This window comes from Sus scrofa, chromosome 5, assembly GCF_054392235.1.
Source record: "Sus scrofa isolate SSC_HxYL_T2T_F1_AM1 chromosome 5, Sscrofa_HxYL_maternal_Yorkshire_Landrace_v2.0, whole genome shotgun sequence".
NCBI lineage: Eukaryota > Metazoa > Chordata > Mammalia > Artiodactyla > Suidae > Sus > Sus scrofa.
Window position 1 is genome coordinate 108,271,894 of NC_139387.1, and position 13,496 is coordinate 108,285,389.

General features: G+C 37.2%; 1 protein-coding gene across 3 annotated transcripts in view; it reads right to left on the reverse strand.

Annotated features, from left to right (window-relative positions):
• Window positions 1-9,117: 9,117 nt before the first annotated feature.
• Window positions 9,118-13,496, reverse strand: part of LOC146403611 (fibronectin-like) — a 32,064-nt gene continuing 27,685 nt past the window's right edge. Inside the window, exons 11-13 of one of the 3 annotated variants that reach the window (XM_084957735.1) lie at window positions 10,988-11,118; window positions 10,678-10,807; window positions 9,118-9,468 (exon numbers count right to left, since the gene is read on the reverse strand). In XM_084957735.1, coding sequence (XP_084813861.1) covers window positions 9,266-9,468; window positions 10,678-10,807; window positions 10,988-11,118 — 464 coding nt within the window. In that variant the 3' untranslated portion in view covers window positions 9,118-9,265. Of the gene's footprint in view, window positions 9,469-9,982; window positions 10,808-10,987; window positions 11,192-13,496 lie in introns of those variants that run through there. The other 2 variants (XR_014804595.1, XR_014804596.1) reach the window with 2 other exon arrangements.

Sequence of the window (13,496 nt, forward strand, 5' to 3'; positions counted from 1 at the left end):
TTTGTATCAGAAATGGACTTTGAATCTTGTCAAATGCTTTTTCTGCATCTATTGAGATGATGATGTGATTTTGAGCCTTCATTTTGTTATTGTGAGGCATCATATTGATTGATTTGTAGATATTCAACAGTCTTGTATCTCTGGGACATATTCCATTTGATCATGGTATATGATCCTTTTCACGTATTGTTGAATTTAGTTCACTAATATTCTGTTGAGGATTTTTGCATCTTTGTTCATCAGTGATATTGGCCTTTCTTTTTTTTTTTGTAGTGTATTTATCAGATTTTGGTATCAGAGTAATGCTGACTGCCCAGAATGAGTCTGGAAGCATTCCTTCCTCTTTAATTTTTTTTGAAGAGTTTGATAAAAGTAGGTGTTAACTTTTCCTTAAATGTTTGGTAGAATGCACGTATGAAGAAATCTGGCCCAGGGCTTTTGAGTTTTCTTATTACTGACTCATTTTTATTACTTGTAATCAGTCCATTCATATTTTCTGTTTTTTCCTGATTCAGTCTTGGAAGATTGTATGTATCTAGAAATTTATCCATTTTTTATAGGTTGTTCAGTTTGTTGATGTATAATTATTCATACAGAGAATCATAAGCTCTCATGATCCTCTGTACTTCAGTGTGGTTGGTTGTAACTTTTTTCACTTCGTATTTTACCTGGACTTTTTTTCTTGATGAATCTAACTAAAGGTTTATCAATTTTATTTATCTTTTCAATGAAAGAGCTCTTAGTTTCACTGATTTTTTTTGTTGGTTTTTGAGTCTATTTCACTTATTTCTGCTCTGATCTTTATTATTTCTTTCCTTCTACTAACTTTGGGCTTTGCTTTTCTTTTTATAGTTCCTTTGGGTATAATGTTAGACTCTTTATTTGAGATTTTTCTTGTTTCCAGATGTAGGCCTATATTGCTACAAACTTCCCTTAAAAAAATACTTCGGCTGTGTCCCATAGATTTTGCAATGTTGTATTTCCATTTTCATTTGTCTCCAAGTATTTTTTAATTTTCTCTTTTTCTCATTGAACCATTGGTTGTTCAGCAACATTTCATTTAACCTCCAGGGATTTGTGTTTTTTCCAGTTTTCTTCTTGTAATTGATTTCTAGTTCCGTAATGTTACGTTCAGAAAAGATGCTTGATTATGATCTCAATCTTCTTTAATTAATTGAGACTTGTTTTGTGGATTCACATGTGATCCATCCTGGAAAATGTTTCTGTGTGCAAAAAGAGCGTGTATTCTGTTGTTTGGGGGTAGAGTGATCCATGAATTCCATCTGGTCTAATATGCAATTAAAGGCCAATGTCTCCTTATTGATTTTCCATCTGGATGCTATATTCATTGATATAAGCAGCATGTTAAAGTCCCCTACTATTCTTTATATTACTATCACTATCTCACTTGAGATAATATTTACATATTTAGGTGCTCCTTTGTGGGGTGCATAGCTATTTACTATTGTTAAATCTTCCTCTTAGATTGACTCCTTGATCATTACATAATGTCCTACTTTATTCCATTACAGTCTTTGTTATAAAGTCTATTTTGTCCAATATAAGCATTGCTACCCTAGGTTTCTTTTCTTTTTATTTGCATGGAATATCTTTCTCCACCCCCTTATTTTCAGTCTGTGTGTGTCTTTAGAGCTGAAGTGGGTCTCTTGTGGGCAGCATATACATGGATCTTGTTTTTTCATCCATTTACCCTATGTCTTTTTATTGAAGCATTCAGTACATTGGCATTTAAAGTAATTATTGATAGGTATATATTTACTGCCATTTGCAAAATTGTTTTCTGGCTATTTTTATGAATTCTTCTTAGTTCTTTTCTTCTTCTCTTCTTCCCTTCCCTTGTAACTTGTTGACTTTCTTTAGTGTTATGTTTGTATTGCTTTCTCTTTATTTTCTGTGTGCCTGTTATATATTTTTGGTTTGTGGTTAGCATGAAGTTCATGTCTAACAACATATATACAAGAGTCAATTTTAAGTTGATAGTTGCTTAAGTTTATGGCCTAAAAACACTACATTTTAACTAGCGCCCCCACGAGCATTCAATGTTTTTGATGTCATATTTTACATCTTTTTCTGCATCACTTCCCTAATTATTTTAGATACAGCTGATTTTACTACTTTTGCCTTTAAAACTTCGTAGTAATTTCACATGTGGCTGATCCACTACATCTACTACATGTTTGCATTCACCAATGGAATTTTCCCTTTCATAATTTTGTTTCTGGTTATGGCCTTTTCTTTTGCATTTAAAGAACTGCACTTAACAATTCTCATAAGGCTGCTTTTAGTGGTGATGAATTCCTTTAGCTCTTGCTTGTCTGCAAAACACTTTCTCTCTCCTTAAATTCTGATTGATAAACTTGGTAAGTGTTCTTGATTACACTTTTTTTTTCCTTTATCATGCCCGTCCCTTTTGGCCTGTAAAGCTTCTGCTAAAAAATCAGCTGATATCATCTGACGAGGGTTCCGTTGTGACTAGTTATTTTTCTAGCTGTTTTTAAAATTTTCTCTTTAACTTTTGATATTTTAATTACAATGTGTCTTGGTGTGGATCTCTTTTGGCTCATCTTTTTTGGGAGTCTGTGCTTCCTGAATTTGGTTGTCTATTCACTTCACTGGGTTAAAGTTTTTTTTCAGTCATATTTCTTCAGATATGTCTACTGGAAATTTCTCTCTTCTAAAATGTAAATATCGGCATGCTTGACATTAACCAAGAGGTTCCTTAAACTACAGTCATTTTTTAAAACTCTTTTTACATTCTGATGAGGTGATTTCCACTACCCTCTCTTCAAGACTGTGGATCCATTTTTCTCCATCTTCTAATCTGCTATTGATTCCCTCTAGTGTATTTTAAATTTGAGTAACTGCATTATTTAGTTCTGACTAGTTCTTTTTTATATTTACTGTATTTATATTTTTGTTGAAGTTATAACTTTAGTTATCCATTCTTCTTAGTTTGGTCAGCACCTTTATGACTATTACTTTCAATTCCTTATTTGGTAAATTGTTCGTCTCTATTTCATTTAACTCTTTTTCTGATATTTTGTCTTGTTTTCTTGTTTGGAACATTTTCCATTGTCTCCTAAATTTGCCTAACTCTCTGTAATTGTTTTAATGTATGTTGTATCAGCTACATCTCCTAGTCTTAAACATGGCCTTATTGAGAAAGTGTCCTGTGATGCCCAGTGGCACAATCCTCCCTAGTAACCAGAGCCAGATACCCCAGGAGCATCTCCCATGTGAGCTCTATCTGTCTGTCCTCCTTTTGTAGCTGGGACGTGATTGCTGCAGGCCCGCTGTTAGTAGGACTGGCCCCCAATGTGACTGGCTGAGAGGATCAGCTGCAACTATTGCAGGCGCACTGGTGCGCAGAACTGCCCCCTGCCTGAGTGGAAGCTGCTTTGGAGGGGCCTTGGCACCAGCCAAGTCCACATGCTGGATGCAACAGGTTAGAAGTGACTTTTGGAGAATCTAGCCAAGGTGGGCGGCTGGGCAGGGTTGACCATCAGAGAATACTGGGGAAGGGCATGTGGTGGTGGTTAGGTTGGCTGAGAGTGACAGAAATGGTGCCTGCCAGCACCTGGCCAGCTATGCGGAAGAATAGTTTTTTAAAAAACTGCACCTGCCAGCACGGTCATCCCCAGAGAAAGTTCCACCAGATCCCTGACCCTCCATTCCACACCCTAATACTAACACCAGTCAGTGAATCTTCTTTTCTTATGACCTTGCTGCTTTTCAAGCTGCTTCCTCTGTACAGGGGACTCAGAGTGAGGAAGTCTGTGTGTGAGCCCTTCCAGAGCAGACTTTGGATATCCCATGGTCCTCTGGTTCTCCCGGACATAGCCGTGTTGGTTTTCAAAGCCAGATGTTCTCTCTACCCAGGTGCAGGTCCCTCAGGCTGGGGAGCCCCACAGGGGCTTGGACCTCTCAGCCCTCAGAGGGAACCTCTCCGATTGTGGAAGCCCTCCCATTTCTGGATCACCACACTATGGGGGTGAGTTCTGACTAGACTGCATTTCTGTGCTTCCTACCCATCTCAGTGTGGTCTTTTCTTTAAATCCTTGTTGTAGAAAATCTGTTCTGCTTATATTTAGGTCATTCTCAAACAGAGTTATTCTATATGTGGTTATAGTCTTGTGTCTATGGGAGGAAGTGAGCTCAGGATCTTCCTACTCCACCATCTGGATTCAGACTCTCTAAAAATCTCCCTATTTTAAAACCTGCTAATTAGCAAACTTAATTCCATCTGTTATCTCAATCCCCCTTTGCCATGTAATATAACATATTTCAGGTTCTGTGAATCAGGCTGTGGATCTTTGGAAGGCCATTATTCTGTCCAGGACATCTCTGCCTTTAGTAGCAGCTGTTACAAACAAATGTGAATATTTTTATGTCTATCATATAATGACTATTAACTTATTTCTCTTATGAACTGTAATTAAGAAATTCATACTCAAATATAAAACCCAGATGTACTAATTAACTAATTGCAGTTCATTGCAAATTTGATTACTCTAGTTGTTTTAGACTATACTGATTCTATAAATTATTAATTTTATATTTTTTATTTATAGGAAACGCCTTTTTTATATATGCTCAAATTCTAATTACTCTATAACCTCCATCACGCATAGACCTGCAGACACCATTTTTACATGACATACGCCTATAACTACAGTTGACTGGAATCGGACTGGGTGTCTACAATTTGGAATAATCATAGTCTCTTCCTTTCTCTGGGGCTGATAATACAGCATTTGTGCTTAGAAGTTGTGCATGCCACTCTTCCACTCACCACATAGATTGCTTAGCAAAGGTGGTCTTCAGGAAAAATAAATAAATCAAAATAAACCAAGGCTGATGAGCAGAAGGAAAATAATCCCTGGAGTCTCAATAGCCTTAAATGTCCAATCCCAGCTCTTCCCAACACCCAGTTATAGTCTTTGCCTTGGTCTCCTCAAGACACCCTTTCATTAATACATTTTTATTTCTTAAACTATTTCAGGTTGTTTTCTGTTGTTTACAGCTTAAATTACCATCCCCTACCACTATGGAAGTACAGAAAACTTGTTTGCCCCTGTAGACTACAAAACTATAGTTGCTATCCCCAGCAACTTACTCTTTCTCTAAACCATACAATATAGGGTGTGGGGTGTGTATATGTCCTCATGTGATGCCAGGTTGCATTATCAACAAAACGCAATGAAAACAAATGCATATACTTCAAAGACACAGTTGAAAAGTGGCTTATCTGTACACATTTCTCTTCTCCCCTCCAGGCTGCAAGTCTCCACTCTCAGCTACATCTATAATAAGGGAGTTCCCGTCGTGGCGCAGTGGTTAACGAATCCAACTAGGAACCATGAGGCTGCGGGTTCGGTCCCTGCCCTTGCTCAGTGGGTTAACGATCCAGCGTTGCCGTGAGCTGTGGTGTAGGTTGCAGACGTGGCTCGGATCCCGCGTTGATGTGGCTCTGGCGTAGGCCGGTGGCTACAGCTCCGATTCAACCCCTAGCCTGGGAACCTCTATATGCCGCGGGAGTGGCCCAAGAAATAGCAACAACAACAAAAGACAAAAAGACAAAAGACAAAAAAAAAAAATAATAATAATAGGATAGAGTTTAAAGGTAGCCTGTGGCACACTGCTTGGCTTTAGCTTCTGGAATCTTTGCTGTGGCCAGTGCTGTCATGGAAGCACTATACTCCAAAACCATCATTCCTTTTTTCACTTTCACGTGTTTCATATGCACATGTCTAACTCCATTGACAACCCAAACTCATTTAAAGGCAAGTACCAGCTTTTACTCAAATCTGACAACTTCCCATGACAAATTTGTATCTTTAAAGTAACAAATAGAAACATTATGAGTTCCCTGCACGGCTCAGTGGTTAATGAAGCTGTCTAGGATCCATGGGGATGAGGGTTTGATACCTGACCTCTCTCAGTGGGTTAAGGATCCAGTGTTGCTGTGAGCTATGGCATAGGTTGCAGACACAGCTCAGATCCCACCTTGCTGTGGCGTAGGCCAGCAGCTACAGCTCCAATTTGACCCCTAGCACCTGGGAACCTCCATATGCTGTGGGTGCAGCTCTAAAATAGCAAAAAAAGAAAAAAGAAAAAAGAAGAAAGAAAGAAGGAAGGAAGGAAGGAAGGAAAGAAAGAAAGAAAGAAAGAAAGAAAGAAAGAGAGAGATAAACAAAGAGAGAAAAAGAGAAACATTACTCTGAAGGAAATACTTAAGAGTAAAGGAATGGTTCCATAATTTTTTAAACTATTAACATAAAATGAAGGACAAAAAGGAGTGGAATAAAGGCCTCAATAAACATCAAGGTTGCCTGGCAACAACTTTACCTGAAACTTTTCAAAGCCTCCATGTGGGAGTTTCCAAGACAAATATACTGTATCTTCTTCTTGTCCTAAAATCAGCACATCTGATGGTGGGTCTGCATTTAGGACAATGAAATAAGACACTGAAGTTATATCTTTAAACCTTTTTTCTATTATCATGTTATCTATACTGGACTGATAACCTAGACTGTCACACTATGGAAGAGAGACAGGATACAAAGGTTTTTCTAGTCAGTTTTAGCCCCACGTGATCCTGTGCACTCTACGAACCCTGGGTCTCAGTCTCCTCATCTCCACCATGGAAGGAAAAAAGGAATAAATTCTTTTTCCACAATAAAATTATATGAAGTATGAAGTATGTATCTTCATATTTATTTTTCTCATAGTAGAATTTTAACTTAAATTTTGTGTACTGCATAAATTTAAAAAAATCTAATTCTCTTCTTTATGTTTCAAATGGCTTTCCCCTTTAAAGATTTTATCTAAGATTCTAGAAACTTACTGTTCAAATCAGTAGCATGTCTTTATTTCTAATTTATATTTCAAAATGAAATGTATTTCTCCTTAACTAAAAGAAATGTAATATTAAAATTTTATTGCAATAATCTCAGCTCTAAAATTCAATTTTTATATGAGATTTCTTTTGGTCCTTATATATATATTGATTTCTGTTTATTAGAATGCAATCCAGTGGTAGATTTAAACCTGGGTCACTGATTCACAGATCTTTTTATTCTATTTTTCCTTTGATGCATATTCCATTTCAACTGGAACTAATTTACTATTCCCCCATATTCCCATAATACATTTTAGATACATTTTGTATATTTACTATTTTTCCATCTACTTATAAATGGATTTGAGATAGCTTTCCAAGAAAGGAAGGTACAGAAGGACTAAAAGTTATTAATAGGCAGCAGAAGACAAAACTCAAACTGTAAAGTAGAAAGAGTAAGGAAAAAAATGTTGCCAGGTTTGTTAGGGAAAACACAGCTGAAGCAGCAACTTCTTAAAATATAGAAAGTACTACTACACCCAGGGTAGAAATTAGGAGCTTAAGGTCCAAATAGAATAATGATTTGTACAAAGCCATAGAGCCAAGAATGGATAGAATCAGTCCTTCCGATAACATAGTGGCTTTTCTACTAAAGCAGAGTGGTTACAAGGTCAGAATTTGAGGTCAAGGAAATACGGGTTCAAATCTCTGCCATCTTATATGCTACTGAAATTCCCTAAGCCTCAGTCTCCTCATTTGTAAGAAAAAAAATATATATGTATCTCATTATGACTGATAGAGTCGTCATTAAGAATTAAGTAACATAAAGCAAGGAAACTGCAAAGGGCCTAACAGAGAACAAGCAGTCAATGTGGTAACAACAACAGGGATGATAAAGATGGTGATGGCGACAGTGACAATAACGCCACCAAATGCAAGAAGCAACCTAAGAAGCTTTCGCTGATGCGAAACAACGGACTCTCGTTTTTAAAAAACGAAGCCTTTTCTCCTCTATTGCTGATGTTTCTCGGGATGATCTTTACGAGGGGCAGCAGCGTGTCGTATCAGTTTAGAGTTATGCCGGGGTGAAATCTCCCCCAGTAATGAGCTATGAATGCCTCTGAGCCTTAACCTACCTTTCAGGTAACCTGGGGAAACTCAAGGCAATAACTTAAGCACCTCGTCCCATGCTGATGGATAGTAAGCGCTCCCAGTTTCTAGTTTATTCCCCAGGAACTGACTTGACTGTTGCTGCATTTCTCAGGGCTTTCCCTTCCTCCACACGGCTCATCCTGAGGTGAAGCCTCCTCTCACGGTGATAGGGCCTTGCTACTCATACACGCATTCACATGACTGTGCCCCACAGGGACAGGGCTCTTTGGAACCTCTGCATGTGTTCAGGGCGGGCATATATGAAGAGAGGATGCTAAAGATGAAGAGAGGCAAACTGCACCCAAGTCATGCAACTGAAAGACAGGGTCCTCTACGATTTCATATTCCAAAGTCTTTTTCTTAAAATGTTAACAGGTGTAGTCAAAATATTAGAAAAATGTTGAGTATTTCATGATAACGATACATAAATAGTTAGGGTTTTAGAGTCCTCTGCACTTTCACAAAGAGTTTTACATCTGACTTTAGTAAAAAGATTTTATACCTAGGCAGGAATAATCATTCTCATCTTTTAGGTGAGAACTTCATAATTCTGCCCAAGGTCACACAACAAATCAATGTTAGAAAGAAATATAATTCAAGCATTCTCCACGCAAACGATGTGTTCCTTTTCTTCAAGCATGTCATAAACCACTTCTACATTAATTCATTGTTAATTAGGTATTGGCTTTAAACACGACTATTTACCTTATTTTTACCCATGAAAAGGTAATTAATTCTAAAATGAACTTACAAGTGCTAACTGTAGGATGGCTTCTCTTTAGTCCCTTGGTAGTGAAAATGCTAATTAAAAAGTCAGTCCCCAGAGAAATGCAGTTAAATGTGAATGTCCTACACATTAAAGAAAAGTCACATATTACGACATTTAGCTCAGAAACATTTCAAAAACTCCATCTTCTTGCTCTACCTGCAAAAAGAATTTTATAGTTCTGGTTCTTTATTGGCTATTATGGAAACAATTTGCTATGCTTAAAAACAAACAGTTATTTAGAAACCACTGCTTCTTACCTGGAAAATTGTAAGGCAAAAATTGTGTATGTCATACATACAAGCAAGATTATATGCTGAATTAAGTCATTACTCTCTTTTTGTATAAAAACTCAATACTTTTATTTCTTTTATTTAGATTTAGTTATTCTAATCACACTAGTCCCAAATGTTGTCTTGCAAAGTTTTCTAATTTCTATTTATATTAAATCACTAACATAGCTTTCTAAAAGCACCTATAAAATGTTAAATTTGTGTTCCATGGAATCTGGCATATTTCTTTTCAGTATTTTCATACCTTTCTGTAGAAGGCAGGATTTCTTCTTTCACTGCCCTTTCGCTGGATATTGAAATAATGTATCCATCCAGAAGACTTCTGGCTGAAGGCCAGCGAACTGTTACTGCATTTGAGTTTCTGCTATGGTTCATAAATTCAACTGCACTTGGGGCTGTGTCATTTAAAACATACACATAAAATAGCATTTTCTACCACACAAAGCACCTGTTTTAAAACATCCCTGAAACACTCGGGATTTTTTTAACTTTCTGCAAAGTCTGAGGGTAACCAAGACATACATCCCTTTAGCCTTCTGGTAGATACGACAAGTTAAGAAAAAGTCAAGAGAAAAAAAAAATCAGCAAGAGTCATTTTAAACTTTGAAATGAAGCCAGTGTGTACACTAGGAGTGTTATAATCAATATTTCCCTTGCCTCTATAAGGCAGGAAGAGGTGATATCTTGGTTTTGTACCACCGTCAACTTCAGAAATATTTAATGATTTTTAGGACTCCTTCTAATTAAATGCCCAATAGCGACAATGCCAATCAGCAGGAAAGTTAACTGAGCTCTAAATGTGAAATGCTTCCCTTATTTTCTCAAGAAAAATGTTACTGTATAACGCATTTATTGTTTCCCCTTTAAAATTCTTCCACATATAAGAAAGGAATAAAATCGCCAAGACAGTTTCCCTCAAATCCATGCTTTGTTATTACAGCAAAAGAATCCCAGACATGACCAGTGTCTAAATACATAAATCAATATTCCCATACCACCAGTGTCAAGAAAAGGTAAAACAGTTATTTCAGTAGAACAGGTGACAATTTTACTTCACCTAGACTTGATAACATACACATTTTGCATACACTCTTCCCAATCCTTTATTTCATATGACTACCGTGCAATAAATCACCATCTGCCACAGGGAGTAAGTTGCTAACACTGGGGAAATGGCACTTCATGGCCTGTTTAACTCAACAATGGAAAACTTAACCCACAAATGGAGAATCTGGCCAGAACCCAGACAGTTAGCAACTCTATTGTCCGGAAATACACACACAAAAGAGGCTGTGCTAATTCATCCAAAAGGAAATAGAAACAGACAAGAGGCAATACTGTCTGCCCATAACGAAATCTTAGGAGAAAGAACTATATGCTCAGTCTTCCCCGTAAGAACCAAATGAATATTTAAACTTTGAAATTTATGTAATGTTATCAAACAATGGTACATCAAGAAATAAATACAGAAGTATTTTTTAAAAGAACAAAAATAATATATGAAATCAATGCGTATTTATGGAATCCTGATTAACAATGAAATATTTAGAAAATTGGAAACCTAAAAAAATGAATAATGCGCAAAGTGCTTACACAGGCTGTACCTGTCTGTATTTCTTTTATGTAGGGAGCACTGTCTTTAAAACCTTCTTTTTCAGTGCGAATGGAAAAGGTGTATAAGGTGGCAGGATCCAGGTTAGAGAACATTGCTGCTTCTTGAAAAACCTTCTGGACCTATCAATCCAAAATAAGAATTTGCCAAGTGATCATTTAAGAAATGCGCCACAATCAAACACAAACAAACAAACAAAAAAAAAGGTTGGAGGTTAGTTTCATAACATTCTGATGTGAGAATGCAGTAATACTGGCTTCAGCATAAAAGCTGAATTCCTCTGAGAGCCCCTTATAACGTACCATGAAAGCTGCAGCACAGTTTATGCATGTGATTTCATAAGAGTGAAAATTCCCATCAGCTCGATTCCAGAGGATTTCTATGGAAGAGTCTGTAACTTTGCCTTCATGGATATTTGACGGTACTTGCGCACCTACCCAAAACACATAAAACACTTACATTCCTCTTGGATGGATTTTCTAACTGGGTTTTTCTTTTATTCATCCCTTTAAAGGGAATAAAAAGCAAAATTTTATAAAAAAAAAAAAGAGAACAGAGCTTATTAATGAATTATTTCTATTCTAATTAAAACTAGTTGTTTACACATACAATCGTTTATAAACTGATAATCAATTACAGTACTCTGTATCATTGTAAATACCATTGCACGCCGCTAGTTGTGATGTTGCAACAAAAGCTACAGAAGAGCAAATTCACAGGAGCAAATGCACGATATCCAGAAGAGGAAAAAGAAATTAAAATTGTCTGCAACTATTAGCTTAAGCTGAAAAAACAACAGAGAAATATGACATGTAGACAAAGAAGTTAAAGAATCCCTTTATATCAAATACTGGCTGAAGTTAAAAACGGATTTTATCTGATGTGTTTCAGTGTTTAGTTGTCCTAGTTGCTGTTTTTTGTTTGTTTGGCCTCATTCCCGTCATGGGGAAGTTCCCAGCCAGGAACTGAACCTGTGCTGCAATTGCAGCCTGCAACACAGCTGCTGTGATGGCAGATCCTGAATCCACTGCACTACAAGGGAACTTCCTGGTTTTCCTAAGTTACAGATCTCATCTGCCATAAAAGAAAATAACTATCTCGGAAAAAGTGAAAAAATGTCCGATATTATGAAAACTTCATAATGTAAGACAGAGAGGCAGAGAATACAGATATAAAAAGTACATAAAAATAAAAGCGAAAATAAAACATACTGAGCTGATGAACAATGTGTTAAAATGCTACGGGAATTAAGAGATTTGTAACATCAGTTTGAGATCATCTTATAGAAAAATTGAGTTTCAACAGTAAGGAAGGATTACCATTTAGGGGAGAGAAGACACACAGTGGTATAATTATATATGTGAAGATGTCTAGTCAGGAAATACAAATCATGAAGAATCGGGACAAGTTAAAGTCAGAAATGTAACGCTTTCAGGACTCCGTGTCATTTTCATACAGCATGAATTACTATTTGCCATTCCTCTGTCTGTCAACTGGATGGATACCTTAGATAAATTTCAAGTATCCCAAATGTTCAAAGTTAGCATTCATAGAATTTTTGAGTGACTTCAAGAAAAGGTAAAATCAATATGAATATGAATCTCACAATGCAAATGTTGATATGAACAAATACTACATATATTAATTAAAACATTCAAAAGAAACTATGCCCTAGTTCTTTCCAGAGAAATGAGAGCAAATACACACCTAGATCATGTGTCTCGAGAGACATTAACAGGGCCCTAGACCCAAAAACAAGATCTAGTTCTCATCGGGTGCCTAAAAATTACTCACAATCCTCATTCTTGGATTAAGTCATTTGAAAGCGCTGATTAACATACAAGTCTAGGAGTTCCCGTCATGCCACAGTGGTTAACATATCCAACTAGGAACCATGAGGTTGCAGCTTCGATCCCTGCACTGGCTCAGCAGGTTAAAATTATTGAAAATTACTGATTACTCAGAAAATTACTCAGGCAACACCATGCTCTTCCCGCGCGTTACTAGCAGGACAAGTTACTGCTCACTGTTCTTGGGTGACTAGTTCTAGCTCCTAGTCTGCCAAGTGAGTCACTCTGTCCCTTGGTTCTTTTCAGTCCCTAGAATGGGAAGGACCCTGGTACCTACTTTGCAGGGTTTGCGACAATAAAAATGAGAGAGCAAATTTATGCATAATGTGCTCAGAGCAGTTCCGGGCACAGGCGGGCGGGCCCTTGGGGTGGTCCGAGCGTGGGGCGTGTGTGAGGAACAGGGACCAGGCACGCAAGGGCCACCTCTGAGGCTGGCCACTGTCTAGGAGAGGTTTTGCGTGCCCGGCTCTCTTGGTCAGACTTTATCCTGTCTGTACAGGGATTCTGAGCAGATACTTCATTTCGTTTTTAGGAACAGAGTTCTGGCAACAGCTTGCTGGGATTATTGGCTCACATTTTATCCTCTCCCCGACCTCTAGTAAAGAGCCTTATGGTACCACAATCCTCTGTTCTGCTAATTAGACCAGATTTTATATGTTAGATTCTTTCTATTCACGTTATTTTTTCCTCAGGCCAATTATAATTTCAGGTCTAATTTTGGATTATTGGGATACCACCCAGTGTATCCTTAGGTCTGTCTTTCTTCTCAATAGATACCTTCTTCTAAAATAGACATTCTGAAAAAGTTTGGTTTTTTTTTCCTCCAGACAGAATACCTAGGTGGCCTTTTATTTGCTTTCTTTTTTTCTTTTCTTTTTATTTTTTTTTTGGGGGGAGCATCTGGTTTGATGCAATGGAACTTGTTCTAGGTCACTGTTAACTATTTCAAAAAGTGATTCTG